We start from the raw sequence: 21,140 nt of genomic DNA on the forward strand, positions 1-21,140 counted from the left end.
CACTCACCCTCCTCTCTCCCCCTCATCCCCAACCTGCCCTCACATTGCTCTCCCCCCTCATCCCCCCACTCGCTGTCCTCTCCGCTTCCCCCTCGGTCACCATTCACCCTCCCCTCTCCCCTCTTTCCGACTTCTCCCCCTCTAATAACCCCCTCTCCTACCACACTCTCCGTCCTCCAACTCCCCTTCTCTCCCATCGCTCATCCTCCCTCCACCTCATACCCCCACCTACTGGACCCTCCATCACCCCCTCTTGCTCATCCACCTCTTCCCTCCTGCTTCCTCAACCTCATCCCGTCTCACAGCGCACCCCCCAACACACACCTCACCTCCGCTCTATCCCCCTCACCCCCTCACACCCTGCCCACTCCTCCCCCTATCGCCTCACTCACCCTTCACTCCTTTCACACCCCCTACCATTCTCTCACCCTTCTGTATGTAACCCCTTACCCTCCATCTCCTCTCCCCCTCTCCCCTTCCGCCTCATCATCACCCTCCAGATTCTCTCGCACTCCCCCTTCACCCCCCTAATCCCCTTCCCCCTATAGTACCCCTTCCCCCTCCCTCTCCGTGTCCCCACTGCAGCGCGCGTAGAGGACACCTGCGGTTCTGTACGTGTTCGCAGCCCTGAAGGTTAAAGGACTTTGAACCAGGGACGGTTGGCAGTTAAAATGGCCTCGAAACACCAGATCCAGTGTTTAACTGAAGACGCGATTTGTCCCATTTGCCTGGATTTCTTCACCGATCCGGTTACACTGGAGTGCGGGCACAACTTCTGCCGCTCCTGTATCACACAGAGTTGGGACAAGGAGGGGAGAAACTCCTGCCCGGTATGTAGAGAGGATATTGCAGACCGCACCCTCAAAGGAAATCGGGCCTTGGCGAGTATCACTGAGACAGCTCGAGCACTGAGCCTGAACACGGGAGGGAAGGAAAGTAAACTTCACTGCGAGGAACATCAGGAAGAACTGAAGCTGTTTTGTGAAACCGACAAGAAACTGGTCTGCCTGATCTGCCGAGACGCGCGGGAACACAAGTCTCACAGTTTCATGCCGATTAAAGAAGCTGTTGAAAGATACAAGGTAAAAGAAAACAGAATTTGATCAGCTGATGAATTTTCAATTCTGCGTGTTGCGGACCGCGCTCCCTCGGCGACTGTTCGGTTCACCCATCCTCCCACCCAAACCAGCCCTTCCCCAGGTACTTGCCCCAGCCACCGCTGGAGATGAAACACCTGTCCCTGTACCTCCCCCCTCACTTCCATGCAGGGACTCCAGCAGTCCTTCCAGGCGAGACAGCCCGCGGCTCTCTGCTGATACGCTCCACGACCCGATGAGTTCTCCAGCAGTTTGTGTCTTTTTGTAAACTTTCATGTGCAGTTCCGTGTCTGCAGTTCATTGGTTCCGTCTGGTCTAATTCTTTCACTGACTGAATCTGAATCTCAATCCCAGGAGCAGATTAAAACTTCCCTGGAGATTCTCACAAAAAATAAATCAGCGGTGGGGGACATGGAGCAGCAACAGAAAGCGAAGATTTCTGGAGTCCGGGTAAGGTTTCCAGTTACCCTTCTCTGACCTTGTGCTATTGTCTTGGTTTCCAGGCTCGATAATATTGACCTTCACCTTTCATTTGACAGGAACAGTCACAGAACCTGTTTACCTGCATCACATCGGTATTTGCCGAACTGCGCCAAATTCTCAATGAGAAAGAGCGGCTCTTTCTCAAGGATCTCCGGGAAGACGAGGAGAGCGTTCTAAATCCAATGGAGAATAATCTACGAGCGATTCAAGAGGAGATAAACTCTATTCAAGAGAAACTCTTAAAGCTGCAGGAGCGGATGAACCAAACGGACAGTTTGATATTTCTGAAGGTAAGGAGTTACAAATTCAATTTGATTCAATGTAAGGCTGTGAAAGTCGATTCGACTTATCTCTAAAATAAGTACGCAAAACACAAGACCCAGTTAAATCGTTTTACTGAAACACCAAGGTGGGAGAGACACAGAGACCTGAGTGCACAGTTGTTCGCTCAAACACCTGCTTCTGTCCTCTCAAAGAACATACAGATTACAGTCAGTATTTATACAGTTGAAAACAGCACAAAGCAGATGCAGTAATTTTCCATGGTTACATAGCATAAAGCAGTCTCAGCAGATACATAGTAGAGTTCCCATAATAGAGTTCCTTTAATTGTGTTAGGGAGTCAAACAGGAGTACAGGGGAGTAAAGGGAGTCACATAGCTAAGATGATTAGAGAGGTATAAGAAAATAACCGCAGATGCTGGTACAAATCGATTTATTCACAAAATGCTGGAGTAACTCAGCAGGTCAGGCAGCATCTCGGGAGAGAAGGAATGGGTCACTTTCGGGAGGTACCGTTAGGCGATAAGGAGGTGCCATAACATGTAGTTCAGAACATTGAAATGTCCAGAACTCAACAACAAACCCATAAAAACAACTTCTAAACCATGGGAAGCAACTTCTTATCTGCAGGTGTCCATGAATGTGAAGGACTACCTTGCAAAAGCCTGTTTTCAATACAATAACCAAAACAAGCTTTTGTACAGATCTTTCTAACAAGCTGCTAAGGTATCGAACTTCCCAGCACAAAATGTCCTCCAAAGGTGCCACAAAATGGTTTCCCCAAAGTTAGCTTCCACAAGGCCACAATCACAAAATAGTGGGTAACAGTCTGTAGTAAATGCAGAATTTCCTAATAATTCAGGGCTGATTGAAACAGCCCAGTCGGTAGGGAAGACGAACACCTCATATTTTGAGCAGACGGCAACCCAACATGTAACATATATTCTCCTGTTACAGGTAAACCTTATCCCCTTCAGATGTCCCTGTTCCTTCAACTGTTCCCCACAGGCATTTCCTTTCATCCCCAGTCCCTGTCACCATGTTGCTTCCCCTTCTCCAACCGCAGATCCCCTAACCCATCCTACTGGGAACCCAGCACATTCTCTCCTGTTGATTTCCACCCCATCCCTTCCATTGCATTCCCCATTTATCTTCCTGACCAGATTCAAATTCAGTAGCAAGTTTTCTCCACTTCGCCATCAGCCTCAGGCATATCCATCAGTCTGTCATATGTCCGTCATCACACAGCTTCACCTATCGCTTGCCATTTATTGTCCCACTTTCTTCCCTTCACCTCCCACATATATTCAAGAAGATTTAAAGAGGCTCCTGTCCAGAAACGTCATGTGTACATTTCCCTCCTCAGATGCTGGCTGGCTTGATCACGATTTCACTCTATGCAGCACCTTGTGTCTCCAAATAAATGGTTTAGACAATAGACAATAGACAATAGGTGCAGGAGTAGGCCATTCGGCCCATCGAGCCAGCACCGACCGCCATTCAATGTGATCATGGCTGATCATTCTCAATCAGTACCCCGTTCGTGCCTTCTCCTCATACCCCCTGACTCCGCTATCCTTAAGAGCTCTATATAGCTCTCTCTTGAATGCATTTAAAAAATTGGCCTCCACTCCCTTCTGAGGCAGAGAATTCCACAGATTCACAACTCTCTGACTGAAAAAGTTTTTCCTCATCTCCGTTCTCAATGGCCTACCCCTTATTCTTAAACTGTGGCCCCTGGTTCTGGTGTCCCTCAACATTGGGATCATGTTTCCTGCCTCTAGCGTATCCAACCCCTTAATAATCTTATACGTTTCGATAAGATCCTCTCTCATCCTTCTAAATTCCAGTGTATACAAGCCTCGTCACTCCAGTCTTGCAACATATGACAGTGCCGCCATTCCGGGAATTAACCTAGTAAACCTACGCTGCACGCCCTTAATAGCAAGAATATCCTTCCTCAAATTTGGAGACCAAAACTGCACACAGTACTCCACGTGCGGTCTCACTAGGGCCCTGTACAACTGCAGTAGGACCTCTTTGCTTCTGTACTCAACTCCTCTTGTTATGAAGGCCAACATTCCATTGGCTGCCTTCACTTCCTGCTGTACCTGCATGCTTCCTTTCAGTGACCGATGCACTAGGACACCCAGATCTCGTCCCTTTTCCTAACTTGACACCATTCAGATAATACTCTGCCTTCCTATTTTAACCGCACACTTACCCACATTATACTGCATCTGCCATGCATCCACCCACTCACACAGCCTATCCAAGTCACCCTGCAACCTCATAGCATCTTCCTCACAGTTCACACTACCACCCAGCTTTGTATCATCTGCAAAGTTGCTAATGGTACTTTTAATCCCTTCACCCAAGTCATTAATGTATATTGTAAATAGCTGCGGTCCCAGCACCGAGCCTTGCGATACCCCACTAGTTACTGCCTGCCATTCTGAAAGGGACCCATTTATCCCCACTCTTTGCTTTCTGTCTGTCAACCAATTTTCCATCCATGTCAGTACCCTACCCCCAATACCATGTGCTCTAATTTTACCCACTAATCTCCTATGTGGGACCTTGTCGAAGGCTTTCTGAAAGTCGAGGTACACCACATCCACTGACTCTCCCCTGTCAATTTTCCTAGTTACTTCCTCAAAACATTCCAGAAGTTTAGTCAAGCATTATTTCCCCTTCGTAAATCCATGCTGGCTCGGAACGACCCTGTTACTGCTATCCAAATGCTCCACAATTTCGTCTTTTATAATTGACTCCAGCATCTTCCCACCACTGATGTCAGACTAACTGGTCTATAATTTCCCGCTTTCCCTCTCCCTGCTATCTTAAAAAGTGGGATAACATTAGCTACCCTCCAATCCACAGGAACTGATTCTGAATCTATAGAACATTGGAAAATGATCACCAATGTGTCCACAATTTCTAGAGCCACCTCCTTAAGTACGCTGGGATGCAGACCATCAGTCCCTGGGGATTTATCAGCCTTCAGTCCCATCAGTCTACCCAACACCATTTCCTGCCTAATGTGGATTTCCTTCAGTTCCTCCGTCACCCTAGGATCTTTGGACACTAGAACACCTGGGAGATTGTTTGTATCTTCCTTAGTGAAGACAGGTCCAAAGTACCAGTTTAACTCGTCTGCCATTACCTTGTTCCCCTGCTTCTGTCTTCAAGGGACCCACATTTGCCTTGACTATTTTTTCCTCTTCACATACCTAAAAAAGCTTTTACTATCCTTCTTTATATTATTGGCTAGTTTACCCTCGTACCTCATCTTTTCTCCCCGTATTGCCTTTTTATTTATCTTCTGTTGCTCCTTAAAAGAGTCCCGATCCTTTGGCGTCCCACTCTTCTTTGCTATGTTATACTTCTTCTCTTTTATTTTTATGCTGTCCTTGACTTCCCTTGTCAGCCACGGGTGCCTCTTACTCCCCTTAGAATCGTTCCTCCTCTTTGGGATATATTGATCCTGCAACTTCTGCATTATTCCCAGGAATACCTGCCATTGCTGTTCCACCGTCTTCCCTGCTTCCAGGGCCTCCTTCCAGTCAATTCAGGCCAGCTCCTGCCTCATGCCTCTGTAATCTCCTTTGCTATACTGTAATACTGACACTTCCGATTTTCCCTTCTCCCTCTCAATTTGTAGAGTAAAACTTATTATATTGTGATCACTACTTCCCAGTGGCTCTTTTACCTTGAGTCCACTTATCAGATCAGGTTCATTACACAACACTAAATCCAGAATTGCCTTCTCCCTTCTCTCCATACCCCCTGATCCCTTTAGCCACAAGGGCCACATCTAATTCCCTCTTAAATATAGCCAATGAACTGGCCTCAACTACCTTCTGTGGCAGAGAATTCCACAGACTCACCACTCTCTGTGTGAAGAAATGTTTTCTCATCTCGGTCCTAAAAGACTTCCCCCTTATCCTTAAGCTGTGACCCTTGGTTCTGGACTCCCCCAACCTCGGGAACAATCTTCCCGCATCTAGCCTCTCCAACCCCTTAAGAATTTTATATGTTTCTATAAGACCTCCCCTCAGTCTTCTAAATTCCATCGAGTACAAGCCCAGTCTATCCAGTCTTTCCTCATATGCAAGTCCCGCCATCCCAGGGATTAATCTGGTGAACCTTCTCTGTACTCCCTCTAAGGCAAGAACGTCTTTCCTCAGTTTAGGAGACCAAAATTGCACACAATACTCCAGGTGCGGTCTCACCAAGGCCCTGTACAACTGCAGCAGAACCTCCCTGCTCCTAAACTAAAATCCTCTTGCTATGAATGCCAACATGCCATTCGCTTTCTTCACTGCCTGCTGCACCTGCATGCTTGCTTTCAATGACTGGCGCACCATGACACCCAGGTCACGTTGCATCTCACCTTCTCCCAATCGGTCACCATTCAGGTAATACTCTGCTTTCCTGTTCTTGCCGCCAAAGTGGATAACCTCACATTTATCCACATTATATTGCATCTGCCATGCATTTGCCCACTCGCCTAATCTATCCAAGTCACTCTGCAGCCTCCTAGCATCCTCCTCGCAGCTAACACTGCCACCCAGCTTCGTGTCATCCGCAAACTTAGAGATATTGCATTCAATTCCCTCGTCCAAATCATTAATATTCACTGTAAATAACTGGGGTCCCAGCACTGAGCCTTGTCACTGGCACTAGTCACTGCCTGCCATTCCGAAAAGGACCCGTTTATTCCTACTCTTTGCTTCCTGTCCGCCAAACAATTTTCTATCCACCTCAAAACTGAACCCTCAATACCGTGTGCTTTAAGTTTGTACACCAATCTCCTATGTGGGACCTTGTCGAAGGCCTTCTGAAAGTCCAGATATAACACATCGACTGGTTCTCCCTTATCCACTCTACTAATTACATCGTCGAAAAATTCTATAAGACTCGTCAGACATGATTTGCCTTTGGTAAATCCATGGTGACTTTGTCCGATGATTTCACCACTTTCCAAATGTGATGCTACCACATCTTTAATAACTGACTCTAGCATTTTCCCCACTACCGATGTTAGGCTAACTGGTCTATAATTCCCCGTTTTCTCTCTCCCTCCCTTTTTAAAAAGTGGGGTTACATTACCTACCCTCCAGTCCTCAGGAACTACTCCAGAATCTAAAGAGTTTTGAAAAATTATCACTAATGCATCCACTATTTCTGAGGCTACTTCCTTAAGCACTCTGGGATGCAGCCTATCTGGCCCTGGGGATTTATCTGCCTTTAATCCATTTAATTTACCTAACACCACTTCCCGACTAACCTGGATTTCCCTCAGTTCCTCCATCTCATTAGACCACCGGTCCCCCGCTATTTCCGGCAGACGGTTTATGTCTTCCTTAGTGAAGACAGAACCAAAGTATTTGTTCAATTGGTCTGCCATCTCCTTGTTCCCTATGATCAATTCATCTGTTTCTGACTGCAAGGGACCTACATTTGCCTTAACTAATCTTTTTCTCTTGACATATCTATAAAAGCTTTTGCAGTCTGTTTTTATGTTCCTTGCCAGTTTTCCCTCATAGTCTATTTTCCCTTTCCTAATTAAGCCCTTTGTCCTCCTCTGCTGGACTCTGAATTTCTCCCAGTCCTCTGGTATGCTACTTTTTCTGGCTAATCTGTATGCTTCATCTTTTGTTTTAATACTATCCTTGATTTCCCTTGTTAGCCACGGATGCATTACCTTTCCTGGTTTGTTCTTTTGCCAAACTGGGATGAACACATGTTGTAGTTCATCCATGCGACCTTTAAATGCCTTCCATTGCATGTCCACCGTCAACCCTTTCAGCATCAATCGCCAGTCTATCTTGGACAATTCACGCCTCATACCCTCAAAGTTACCTTTCTTTAAGTTCAGAACACTTGTTTCTGTATCGACTTTGTCACTCTCCATCCTAATGAAGAACTCTGCCATATTATGATCACTCTTGCCCAAGGGGCCTCGCACAACAAGACTGCTAACTAACCCTTCCTCATTACTCAATACCCAGTCTAGAATGGCCTGTTCTCTCGTTGGTTCCTCGACATGTTGGTTTAGAAAACCATCTCTCAAACATTCCAAGAAATCCTCTTCCTCAGCACCCCTGCCAGTTTGGTTCACCCAATCTATATGTAGATTGAAGTCACCCATTATAACTGCTGCACTTTTAGTGCATGCATTTCTAATTTCCTGCTTGATGCCATCCCCAACCTCACTACTGCTGTTAGGTGGCCTGTACACAACTCCCACTAGCGTTTTATGCCCCTTAGTGTTTCGTAGCTCTACCCATATCGATTCCACTTCCTCCAAGCTAATGTCCTTCCTTTCCACTGCTTTAATCTCCTCTCTAACCAGTAACGCTACCCCACCACCTTTTCCTTTCTGTCTATCCCGCCTGAATATAGAATATCCCTGGATGTTGAGCTCCCAGCCTTGGTCACCCTGGAGCCATGTCTCCGTAATCCCAAATATATCATAATCATTAATAACTATCTCCACATTTAATTCATCCACCTTATTACGTATACTCCTTGCATTGAGACACAAAGCCTTCAGGCTTGTTTTTACAACTCTCTCACCGCTTATACAATTATGTTGAAAAGTGGCCCTTTTTGATTTTTGCCCTGGATTTGTCTGCCTGCCACTTTTACTTTTCACCTTGCTACCTGCTGCTTCTACCCTCATTTTACACCCCTCTGTCTCTCTGCTCCTGCTCCCATCCCCCTGCCACATTAGTTTAAATCCTCCCCGACAGCACTAGCAAACACTCCCCCTAGGACATTGGTTCCATTCCAGCTCAGGTGCAGACCGTTCTGTTTGTACTGGTCCCACCTCTCCCAGAACTGGTTCCAATGTCCTAAAAATTGGAATCCCTCCCCCTTGCACCATTTTTCAAGCCACGTATTCATCTGAAATATCCTCCTATTCCTACTCTGACTAGCACGTGGCACTGGTAGTAATCCAGAGATTATTACCTTTGAGGTCCTACTTTTTAGTTTATCTCCTAGCTCTCTAAATTCACCTTGTCGGACCTCATCCCGTTTTTTTACCTAAATCGTTGGTGCCGACGTGCACCATGACAACTGGCTGCTCACCCTCCCCCTTCAGAATGTCCTGCAGCCGCTCAGAGATATCCCTGACCCTTGCACCAGGGAGGCAACAAACCATCCTGGAGTCTCGTTTGCGGCCGCAGAAACGCCTATCTATTCCCCTTACAATTGAATCCCCTATCACTATAGCCCTTCCACTCTTTTTCCTCCCCTCTTTTGCCGCAGAGCCACCCACGGTGCCATGAACTTGGCTGCTGCTGCCTTCCCCTGATGAGACATCTCCCCCAACAGTATCCAAAATGGTATATCTGTTTAGGAGGGAGATGACCGCAGGGGACTCCTGCACTACCTGCCTACTGCTACGCTGGCTAGTGGCCACCCGTTTCCTTTCTGTCCGCTTATCTTTTACCTGTGGTGTGGCCAACTCACTATACGTGCTATCCACGACCTTCTCAGCATCGTGGATGCTCCAGAATGAGTCCAACCGCAGCTCCAACCGTTCAATGCGGTTTGCCGGGAGCTGCAGCTGGACACACTTCCTGCACACGTAGTCATCAGGGACACCGACAATATCCCTGATCTCCCACATGTTGCAGGATGAGCATTCCACGGGGCCGATCTCATCTGACATGTCTTACCCCCAAATTAAATCAAATCCCTCTTAATCCTTTAAACTGTACCTTTACTAAAAAGCACTGAACCCTTAACTTACTGAACCCTTAACTCACTGAACCCTTAACTCACTGAACCCTTAACTCACTGAACCCTTAACTCACTGAACCATTAACTCACTGAACCCTTAACCCAATGAACCCTGAACTCACTGAACCCTGAACTCACTGAACCCTTAACTCACTGAACCCTTAACTCACTGAACCCTGAACTCACTGAACCCTGAACTCACTGAACCCTGAACTCACCGGACCCTTAACTAAAAGTACGAACAAAAAGCAGAATTACAACCCCGGGGTTACGCCCAATCAGCTGCTTCCTCTAGTCCGCTTCCACCAATCAGTGGCTTCCTCCAGAACACTTCTTTTGAAGTGTGAGGGAACATTTTTATCTCCAACCGCCTCCAACCGCTCCTGGGCCTCTGGGTGAACAAAGCCCCGCGCTGGGTTTTTAAATCTACCGCCCGGACGCTGCTCCAACCGCTTCTCAATGCGTCCACAATTTCTAGAGCCACCTCCTTATGTACCCTGGGATGCAGACCATCAGGCCCTGGGGAATTATCAGCCATCAGTCCCATCAGTCTACACCACACCATTTCCTGCCTAATATGAATTTCCTTCAGTTCCTCCGTCACCCTAGGATCTCTGGTCACTAGAACATCTGCGAGATTGTTTGTATCTTCCTTAGTGAAGACAGGTCCAAAGTACCGGTTTAACTCGTCTGCCATTACCTTGTTCCCCTGCTTCTGTCTTCAAGGGACCCACATTTGCCTAGACTATTTTTTCCTCTTCACATACCTAAAAAAGCCTTTACTATCCTTCTTTATATTATTGGCTAGTTTGCCCTCGTACCTCATCTTTTCTCCAAGTATTGCCTTTTTAGTTATCTTCTGTTGAACTTTAAAAGAGTCCCGATCCTTTGGCTTTCCACTCTTCTTTGCTATGTTATACTTCTTCTCTTTTATTTTTATGCTGTCAGCCACGGGTGCCTCTTACTCCCCTTAGAATCGTTCCTCCTCTTTGGGATATATTGTTCCTGCAACTTCTGCATTATTCCCAGGAATACCTGCCATTGCTGTTCCACCGTCTTCCCTGCTTCCAGGGCCTCCTTCCAGTCAATTCAGGCCAGCTCCTGCCTCATGCCTCTGTAATCCCCTTTGCTATACGTATAATACTGACACTTCCGATTTTCCCTTCTCCCTCTCAATTTGTAGAGTAAAACTTATCATATTGTGATCACTGCTTCCTAATGGCTCTTTTACCTCGAGTCCACTTATCAGATCAGGTTCATTACACAACACTAAATCCAGAATTGCCTTCTCCCTGGTCGGTTCCAGTACAATCTGTTCTAAGAATCCATCTCGGAGGCACTCCACAAACTCTCTTTCCTGGGGTACATTACCAACCTCATTTTCCCAGTCGACCTGCATGTTGAAATCTACCATAACCACCGTCGCATTACATTTGTGACATGCCAATTTTAGCTCCTGATTCAACTTGCACCCTATGTCGAGGCTACTGTTTGGGGGCCTGTAGATAACTCCCATTAGGGTCTTTATACCCTTACAATTCCTCATTTCTATCCATACTGATTCTACATCTCCTGATTCTATGTCACCCCATTGCAAGGGAATGAATATCATTCCTTACCAACAGACCGACCTCAACCCCTCTGCCCCCCTGTCTGTCTTTTCTATAAGTTGTGTACCCCTGAATATTCAGTTCCCAGCCCTGGTCCTCTTGTAGCCATGTCTCAGTGATTTCCACATCATACTTGCCAATGTTCTAACTGAGCCTCAAGCACATCCACTTTATTTTTTATACTTCGCGCATTTAAATACAACACTTTAATTTCGTTATTCACCTCCCCTCTCACACCGGTCACAATTGGGCCTGACCTTACCCTCTTATCCCTTCTAGAACTTCCCTTCCCATTTATTCGAGAGTCCTTTGCAATTTCTCCTGTATTCGCTTCCCCTTTAACTCCATCTTCATATTCCCAATTTGCAACCCCTCCCCCCCCCCCCCCACTATTTAGTTTAAAGCCACACATGTAGCATTAGCAAACCTGCCTGCCAGAATGTTAGTCCCCCTGCTGTTAAGGGGCAACCCGTCCCTCTTGTACAGGTCACCCCTACCCCAGAAGAGATCCCAGTGGTCTTGAAATCTAAATCACTGCTCCCTGCACCAGCCCCTCAGCCATACATTCATAGCCCCGATCTCTCTGTTCCTGCCCTCATCAGCACGAAGTACAGGCAGCAGTCCAGAGACAACCAACTTCGACGTCCTACTTCTCAGTCTTCTTCCTAACTCTCTAAACTCATGTTGCAGTATCTACTTCCTCTTCCTCCCGAAGTCGTTCTTGCCCACATGCACAACTATTTCCGGTTGATCACATTCCCTCGCTAGGATGTTCTGGGGCCATATGGGGCGGCACGGTAGCGCAGCGGTAGAGTTGCTGCTTTACAGCGAATGCAGCGCCGGAGACTCAGGTTCGATCCTGACTACGGGTGCTGCACTGTAAGGAGTTTGTACGTTCTCCCCGTGACCTGCGTGGGTTTTCTCCGAGATCTTCGGTTTCCTCCCACACTCCAAAGACGTACAGGTATGTAGGTTAATTGGCTGGGTAAATGTAAAAATTGTCCCTAGTGGGTGTAGGATAGTGTTAATGTACGGGGATCGCTGGGCGGCACGGACTTGGTGGGCCGAAAAGGCCTGTTTCCGGCTGTATATGATATGATATGATATGATATTACTACCTCACTCACATTAGCACACCCCATTCAATCGCAGGACTGGCTGCATCTTTATCGGGAAGTGTAGTTGTACTTATCACATTGAGCCTGTCATATTTTACATGTTGTTCAAGCCAAGTTCTCTCCTAGTCTGACATGAACATCTAGTCACAAGTGGCAACATGATGTCTGTGGAGACAAAGGTTGGTAGACGATATGGGTCCCCTCTTGCTGACCCACAGGGTGCAAGACGAATCAGGGCGCGCTTGAAGGGGCAATGCAGGATCTTTGGCGAATACGATAGAAGAAAATTCCAAGGCATGTTACACAGACATTAAACGTAAGATGGTAACAGTGGTAACACCTGTTGGACAAATTAGGTAATTCACGACTGGAACCAGAGGAGGTTGAATCGCCCCATCAGTCCCGTATTAAATATATGCTTTACATGTAATTAATACATAATACTGCACTGATGGGGCGCAGCGCCATCATTAAGTGCTGTGATGTGTCGGAAAATTGTGACAATTTGGCTGAACTTCCTGCTGTCACGATGTGGACGCTCAGTGTAAATTAATTGATCTTTCTGATGTTTTATATTTCAGGAGGAAACTCGTCAGAAGAGGAGGTGAGACTCTCTGCACTGTTTTGGAAAGTAACCCAGAAATTGTTGATGCGGGTCTTATAACCGGGTGTTTAATTCATGCAGGATAAGTGATGAAGAGCACACGCTGTCAGTAGCAGACGGTGCCCTGGCCGTTGGAAAGTACGATCACCCATTTTTGTTGAACACGGTGTTCAGCGAGGTGCCCGACAACATTAAGAGAGGTAAAAAAAAAATTAAACCGTTATAGTTCTTTAAGTATTAATTACCTGTCCAGTGTATATTTAATACTGGACTGGGCTCTTCAACTGCCTCTGGTTCCAGGCAAAAAATTACTTCCTTTGTCCAACAGGGGTCCCCCTCACTTCACGGGTCCTTTTGAGAATGGCAGGCAGTGACTAGTGGGGTGCCGCAAGGCTCGGTGCTGGGAGCCCTGTTATTTACAATATATATCAACGATTTACACGAAGAAATTAAATGTAACATGTCCAAGTTTGCGGATGACACAAAGCGGGATGGCAGTGTGAGCTGCGAGGAGGATGCTACGAGGCTGCAGGGTGACTTGGATTGATTGGGTGAGAGGGCAGATGAATGGCAGATGCAGTATAATGTGGATAAATGTGAGGTTGACACTTTGGTGTCAATAACAATAAGGCAGATTATTATATGAATGGTGTCAGATTGGCTGGAATTGGCAAGCACGAAGGGCCGAATGGCCTAACCCTGCACCGATTTTCTATGTTTCTATATTTCTATGTTTCAGTGATACCCTCTTGCGTTTAATGTCCATATAACATGCCTTGGAATTATCTTCAAATCCGACTCACCAAGTATTCTTCATTGTGTGGGATGGAACTACAGATGCTGGTATAAACCGAAGATAGACAAAAAATGCTGGAGTGACCAGTTGGACCGGCAGCATCTCTAGAGAGAAGGGATGGGTGATATTTCGGGTCGAGACCCTCCTTCAGATTGAGAGTCAGTGGAGAGGGAAACGATACATATGGATTTGAAAACGAGAGATCAAAGGGGACGCCGATTAAGCAAAATGTAGAGTAGATCATTGTTACCTTGGAATAGATGACAGCGAGGCATATAGTGCACAATTTAATCAGAACAGTCAAACTGGTCGGATAGCGAGGATGGGGGAGGATGAGAGAGAGAGAGAGAGAGGGAGACCAAGGGTTACTTGAATTTAGAGAAGTCAGTATTCATACCGCTGGAGATGTCAGTTCCCTGAACACAACCACAGTACAAACAACAGACAATAAACAATAGGTGCAGGAGGAGGCCATTCGGTCCTTCGAGCCAGCACCGCCATTCAATGTGACCATGGCTGATCATTCGCAATCAGTACCCCGCTCCTGCCTTCTCCCCATACCCCCTGACTGCTATCCTTAAGAGCCTATCTAGCTCTCTCTTGAATGCATTCATAGAATTGGCTTCCACTGCCTTCTGAGGCAGAGAATTCCACAGATTCCCAACTCTCTGACAGAATTTCTTTTTCTTCATCTCAGTTCTAAATGGCCTACCCCTTATTTTTAAACTGTGGCCCCTTGTTCTGGACTCCACCAACATTGGGAACATGTTTCCTGCCTCTAACGGTCCAACCCCTTAATAATATTATACGTTTCGATAAGATCTCCTCTCATCCTTCTAAATTCCAGTGTATACAAGCCTAGTCGCTCCAGTAAACCTACGCTGCACGCCCTCAATAGCAAGAATATCCTTTCTCAAATTTGGAGACCAAAACTACACATAGTACTCCAGGTGCAGTCTCACTAGGGCCCTGTACAACTGCAGAAGGACCTCTTTGCTCCTATACTCAACTCCTCTTGTTATGAAGGCCAACATTCCATTGGCTTTCTTTACTGCCTGCTGTACCTGCATGCTTCCTTTCAGTGACTGATGCACTAGGACACCCAGATTTCGTTGTACGTTCCCTGTTCCTAACTTGACACCATTCAGATAATATAAGAAAATAACTGCAGATGCTGGTACAAATAAAGGTATTTATTCACAAAGTGTTGGAGTAACTCAGCACGTCGGGCAGCATCTCGGGAGAGAAGGAATGGGTGACGTTTCGGGTCGATACCCATCAGTCTGAAGAAGGGTCTAGACCCGAACCGTCACCCACCATTCAGATAATATTCTGCCTTCCTATTCTTACCACCAAATTGGATAACCTCACACTTATCCACACTAAACTGCATCTGCCATGCATCCGCCAACTCACACAACCTGTCCAAGTCACCCTGCAACCTCATAGCTTTGTATCATCTGCAAATTTGCTAATAGTACTTTCAATTCCTTCATCCAAATCATTAATGTATATTGTAAATAGCTGCGGTCCCAGCACCGAGCCTTGCTGTACCCCACTAGTTACTGCCTGCCATTCTGAAATGGACCCATTTATCCCCACTCTTTGCTTTCTGTCTGTCAACCAATTTTCTATCCATGTCAGTACCCTACCTCCAATACCATGTGCTCTAATTTTACTCACTAATCTCCTATGTGGAACCTTGTCAAAGGCATCTGAAAGTCAAGGTACACCACATCCACCGGCTCTCCCCTGTCAATTTTCCTAGTTACATCCTCAAAAAATTCCAGAAGATTAGTCAAGCATGATTTCCCCTTTGTAAATCCATGCTGACTCGGAACGATCCTGTTACTACTATCCAAATGCTCCGCAATTTCGTCTTTTATAATTGACTCTAGCATTTTCCCCACCATTGATGTCAGACTAACTGGTCTATAATTTCCCGTTTTTTCTCCTCCTCGTTTCTTAAAATGTGGGACAACATTAGCTACCCTCCAATCCACAGGAACTTATCCTGAATCTAAAGAACATTGGAAAATGATCACCAATGCGTCCACAATTTCTGGCGCCACCTCCTTAAGTACTCTGGGATGCAGACCATCAGGCCCTGGGGATTTATCACCCTTCAGTCCCATCAGTCTACCCAACACCATTTCCTGCCTAATGCGGATTTCCTCCAGTTCCTCTGTCACCCTAGGATCTCTGGCCACTAGAACATCTGGGAGATTGCTTGTATCTTCCTAAGTGAAGACAGATCCAAAGTACCGGTTCAACTCGTCTGCCATTTTCTTGTTCCCCATAATAAAATCCCCCGCTTCTGTCTTCAAGGGACCCACATTTGCCTTTACAATTTTTTTCCTCTTTACATACCTAAAAATGTATGTAGAGATGTCAGTTCACTGACCACAACCACAGTACACACAACAGGCGAGCTGTTGTTACTAAAGTTAACACTCTGGCGTTGGGTTCTACGCGCCGCGGGCAGTCCAAAAACAGAGCATGTCTGGTGAAAGTAAATCGGTAAATTGTATTCTCTAACCGGTCTTGCTGGTGCCCGCAAAGCTCAGGAAGCAGGTTCTCCATTTCTAGATTTTGTTCACAGACCAAGCAGTCGCGTGTTTCCCGTAGTACGCTGGCATCTAAATGATGTTCAGCGTGTTGTCCCTGCTGTTGGATGTTGGTGGAGTTGCGCGGGGTCCTGATGCCAATTTGCAGGAAGCGCAGTCCGTCATTCCCGTTCCGGATTCTCCTCCCTGCTCTCCCGCAAACCCGAAACTCCTGGCACTGACACCATTTATACCTCACGCTGCCTCGGCAAGGCCAGCAGCATAATCAAGGACGAGTCGCACCCTGGCCACTCCCTCGCCCATCAGGCAAGAGGTACAGAAGTGTGAAAACGCACACCTCCAGATTCAGGGACAGTTTCTTCCCAGCTGTTATCAGGGAACTGAATCATCCTACCACAACCAGAGAGCAGTGATGAAATACTATCTTCCACATTGAAGTTGTTGTAAACCCTTTTGCACCCACTCCAATTGACTAACAAACCCACCCTTCCCTTTGTCTCACCCTCCACTCAAAAAACACAGGAGCAGGTCATCTGGCCCCTCGTGTCTGCCCCCTTTCACTGTGATCATGACGACCCCACCACGCACCTCTACCTCCTCTTTAACAACCTCAAATTACCACTCACCTCTATATCCTCCTGCTCCGATCTGCCTCCATATCTGAATAGCCCGCTTCATTCCCACATCCCCACCACAATCTCCCAATCCTCCTCACTCTCCGCACTTGTCCTCCCCGTCCACCCTCCCCCACCTCACGAAATTCCCCTCTCCATCTCTAGATTAAAAACTCCGGGGGAGATGTCTGTTGTCCACCCGATGTGGTTGTGGGTGAAACCCCGGGCAGGGTTTCAGCTGTCCGCCCGCCTGTGCCCCAGACCGAGCGGCCTCTCCCCCGGTCCCGGGGCCGCGCTGCCCGAGTCTCCCCCCGACCCCCGGGGACTCTGTGATTCTCTGCTTCTCCCCCCAGTCTCCGTCACCCTGGATGTGGAAACAGCGAGTCCAGGGCTCGAGGTGTCTGAGGATCGGAAGAGGGTGAGAGGGACCTGGTCCCGGAGGAGTCTCCCTGACACCGGGAAGAGGTTTACATACTGGCTGTGTGTGCTGGGATCGGAGGGATTCACATCGGGGAGACATTACTGGGAGGTGGAGGTGGCGGGGAGTAAGGACTGGAGTCTGGGAGTCGCCGCAGAGTCTGTGGAGAGGAAGGGACCGGTCACACTGACCCCGGAGAATGGAGTCTGGAGCATCAGGCGGAAGGGTGCCAAGTTTGATGCATTCACCTCCCCTCCATCCCGTCTCCCCGCCCGTCCCATCCCCGGGAGGGTGGGAGTTTATCTCAGTTACGAGTCCGGGACAGTTTCATTTTACGACGCGGGCACCAAGTCCCATCTCCACACCTTCACCGGGAATAAATTCACGGAGAAACTTTATCCTTTCTTCGGGCCTTGGCATAAAGACCAGTGGCTGAGAATCTGCTCCGATTCCGCTCCGGGTGTGTAAAAGGGTCGGGTTCCGGGACCGGCGTCAGGAACGGGGCTCAGAAGCTGTGGGGCAGAAACCCGGTGGACAACAGGTCGGCGCTGAACGGCTCCCATTTAATCCCCAAACTGCAACATGACCTCCCAACTTCCATCCTCAATACTCTGACTGATGAAGGCCAATGGTGCCAAAAGCCTTTTTGACCGCCTTATCTACCTGCGACTCGACCTTCAAGGAACCATGCCCCTGAACTCCTAGATCCCTCTGCTCTACAACACTCCCCAGAGGACTACCGTTCACTGTGTGGGTCCTGCCCTTGTTCGACGTCACAAAATGCCACACCTCATTACAACATCGCAGGCTCCAGTCTGCGACCCGCTGGCGCGCACATCACCCGCTGTGGCTCCGCTCACGTTTGTAACTCTTCACCTTTAACTTGACGTTTAATAAAGTCTTTAAAAAATAACCCGTGTTTGAGTTCTCTCCGCGTCTCCGCGTCACGGTACAGAGATCTCTTCAAACAGCAGACACAAGGATCCGTGGATACTGGGTTTATAAAAGGAAAAAGACACACAGAGTGCTGGAGTAACTCAGCGGGTCAGGCAGCATCTGTGGGGAACATGGATAGGTGACGTTTCACAGAGTGCTGGAATAACTCAGCGGGTCAGGCAGCATCTGTGGAGAACATGGATAGGTGACGTTTCACAGAGTGCTGGAGTAACTCAGCGGGTCAGGCAGCATCTGTGGACAACATGGATATGTGACGTTTCACAGAGTGCTGGAGTAACTCAGCGGGTCAGGCAGCATCTGTGGAGAACATGGATAGGTGACATGGGGGGACATTTACACTTGGCCGATTAATCCACACTTCTCTGGGATGTGTGGGGAGGGGGGGGGCGGAGCACCCGGAGAAACGCCACGCGGTCATGCGGAGAACGTACATAGAAACATAGAAAATAGGTGCAGGAGAAGGCCATTCGGCCCTTCGAGCCTGCACCGCCATTCAATATGATCATGGCTGAGCATCCAGCTAAGTAACCTGTACCTGCCTTCTCTCCATACCCCCTGATCCCTTTAGCCACAAGGGCCACATCTAACTCCCTCTTAAATATAGCCAATGAACTGGCCTCAACTACCTTCTGAGGCAGAGAATTCCACAGAGTCACCACTCTCTGTGTGAAGAAATGTTTTCTCATCTCGGTCCTAAAAGACTTTCCCCTTATCCTTAAGCTGTGACCCCTGGTTCTGGACTTCCCCAACATCGGGAACAATCTTCCCGAATCTAGGCTCTCCAACCCCTTAAGAATTTTATATGTTTCTATAAGATCCCCCCTCAGTCTTCTAAATTCCAGCGAGTATAAGCCTAGTCTATCCAGTCTTTCTTCATATGAAAGTCCTGCCATCCCAGGGATCAATCTGGTGAACCTTCTCTGTCCTCCCTCTAAGGCTAGAATGTCTTTCTTCAGATTAGGAGACCAAAACTGTACACAATACTCCAGGTGCGGTCTCACCAAGGCCCTGTACAACTGCAGCAGAACCTCCCTGCTCCTATACTCAAATCCCCTCGCTATAAATGCCAACATACCATTCGTTTTCTTCACTGCCTGCTGCACCTGCACGCTTGCTTTCAATGACTGGTGCACCATGACACCCAGGCACGTTGCATCTCCCCTTTTCCTAATTGGCCACCATCAGGTAATACTCTGCTTTCCTGTTCTTGCCGCCAAAGTGGATAAACTCACATTTATCCACATTATATTGCATCTGCCATGCATTTGCCCACTCGCCTAATCTATCCAAGTCACTCTGCAGCCTCCTAGCATCCCCCTCGCAGCTAACACTGCCACCCAGCTTCATGTCATCCGCAAACTTCGAGATGTTGCATTCAATTACCTCGTCCAAATCATTAATATATATTGTAAATAACTGGAATCCCAGCACTGAGCCTTGCGGTACCCCACTAGTCACTGCCTACCATTCCGAAAAGGACCCGTTTATTCCTACTCTTTGCTTCCTGTCCGCCAACCAATTCTCTATCCACCTCAACACTGAATCCCCAATACCGTGTGCTTTAAGTTTGTACCCCAATCTCCTGTATGGGACCTTGTCGAAGGCCTTCTGGAAGTCCAGATATAACACATCGACTGGTTCTCCCTTATCCACTCTACTGGTTACATCCTCGAAAAAATCTATGACCTTGTTGTGTTGCAGGTCTCCACACTGCGGCTCTGTGCGGTACAAGAACGTCGGCCACCGTGGGCTCGGTCACCACTGTCCCCATGGGTGGGATGGTGAGGTTCCCCGTCCAGCCCCACAGTCACGAGAAGATCAGGTTGTCGATGTGGCGGGTCCATTCGGACCTGCCGATCATGGATGGGAAGTCTTACAGCCCGGAGAGTCCGTCCTGGATCACCCCGTCCTACAGGGACAGGGTTCGCTTCCGACTGGACGGTGCCATCGAGCTGTCGGCCGTGGGTCCCGGTGACCAGGGGACCTACGAGATAGAGACAAACTACTATGGCAGGAACCACGACGTGGTACACTTTGAGCTGCGCGTTGTCGGTGAGTAGCGGCGTGGAGAGTTGCACAACACCCACACTGGCCCTTCGGCCCACACGGCCCATGCTGTCCCAGTGGGTAATTCTGGCCTTGTCCCAACCGCCTGCGCACGGCACTCTCCGTGAATGAATAATTCCTTGTCACATCTGACAAGGCGCAGTGGTATATATATTTTTTTCTTGTTCGCATGCAAGGTATGCAAAGAATCACCACATAAAGGGCGCCGGAAAAGTTACAAATGATTCCATTTTACACAAACCATTATTGACACATTCCATCTGAGCTCCCCCTTAGTTCACGCCGGTGCCCCCATGCCAACAGACCCTAGAAAACAATGCAGGAATAATGTTTGTACCGAACATGATGCCAATGCAAACTGATCCCCCCTGCCTGAACATGATCCCTCTCCCTACATTCCAGCATTTCTCAGCGGAACCCTGGAAATAATTTTCATGTCTCAGGGAACCCCCACATAAATTAATTATATATCTTTATTAATCTCTTTCTTAATTAATTAATCTATATACAAAAACTGTTCGAAGGTATTTATTCACAAAATGCTGGAGTAACTCAGCAGGTCAGGCAGCATCTCGGGAGAGAAGGAATGGGTGACGTTCCGGGTCGAGACCCTTCCTTCTCTCCCGAGATGCTGCCTGACCTGCTGAGGGGTAGGTCATTTAGAACTGAGATGAGGAAAAACTTTTTCAGTCAGAAAGTTGTGAATCTGTGGAATTCTCTGCCTCAGAAGGCAGTGGAGGCCAATTCTCTGAATGCATTCAAGAGAGAG

The 21,140-nt window shown here is 47.7% G+C and overlaps 1 protein-coding gene across 1 annotated transcript; it reads left to right on the forward strand.

Annotated features, from left to right (window-relative positions):
- The first annotated feature begins 671 nt into the window (after positions 1 to 671).
- On the forward strand, positions 672 to 20,364 carry LOC144602600 (nuclear factor 7, brain-like). The gene is made up of 6 exons (XM_078415729.1): positions 672 to 1,082; positions 1,452 to 1,547; positions 1,637 to 1,870; positions 12,930 to 12,952; positions 13,034 to 13,152; positions 20,006 to 20,364. Exons 1-6 carry the CDS (start codon positions 672 to 674, stop codon positions 20,362 to 20,364), a joined length of 1,242 nt encoding a protein of 413 aa, XP_078271855.1.
- The last annotated feature ends 776 nt before the right edge of the window (positions 20,365 to 21,140 follow it).

The sequence above is a fragment of the Rhinoraja longicauda genome, chromosome 19, assembly GCF_053455715.1.
Source record: "Rhinoraja longicauda isolate Sanriku21f chromosome 19, sRhiLon1.1, whole genome shotgun sequence".
NCBI classification, from domain to species: domain Eukaryota; kingdom Metazoa; phylum Chordata; class Chondrichthyes; order Rajiformes; family Arhynchobatidae; genus Rhinoraja; species Rhinoraja longicauda.

Bases quoted from the DNA above. Each gene is read 5' to 3' on its own strand.
- LOC144602600 (XM_078415729.1), top strand. From the start codon at position 672: ATGGCCTCGAAACACCAGATCCAGTGTTTAACTGAAGACGCGATTTGT. The intron at 12,953-13,033 runs GTGAGACTCTCT...TAATTCATGCAG, and splicing joins GAAACTCGTCAGAAGAGGAG to GATAAGTGATGAAGAGCACA. The intron at 13,153-20,005 runs GTAAAAAAAAAA...GTTGTGTTGCAG, and splicing joins GCCCGACAACATTAAGAGAG to GTCTCCACACTGCGGCTCTG.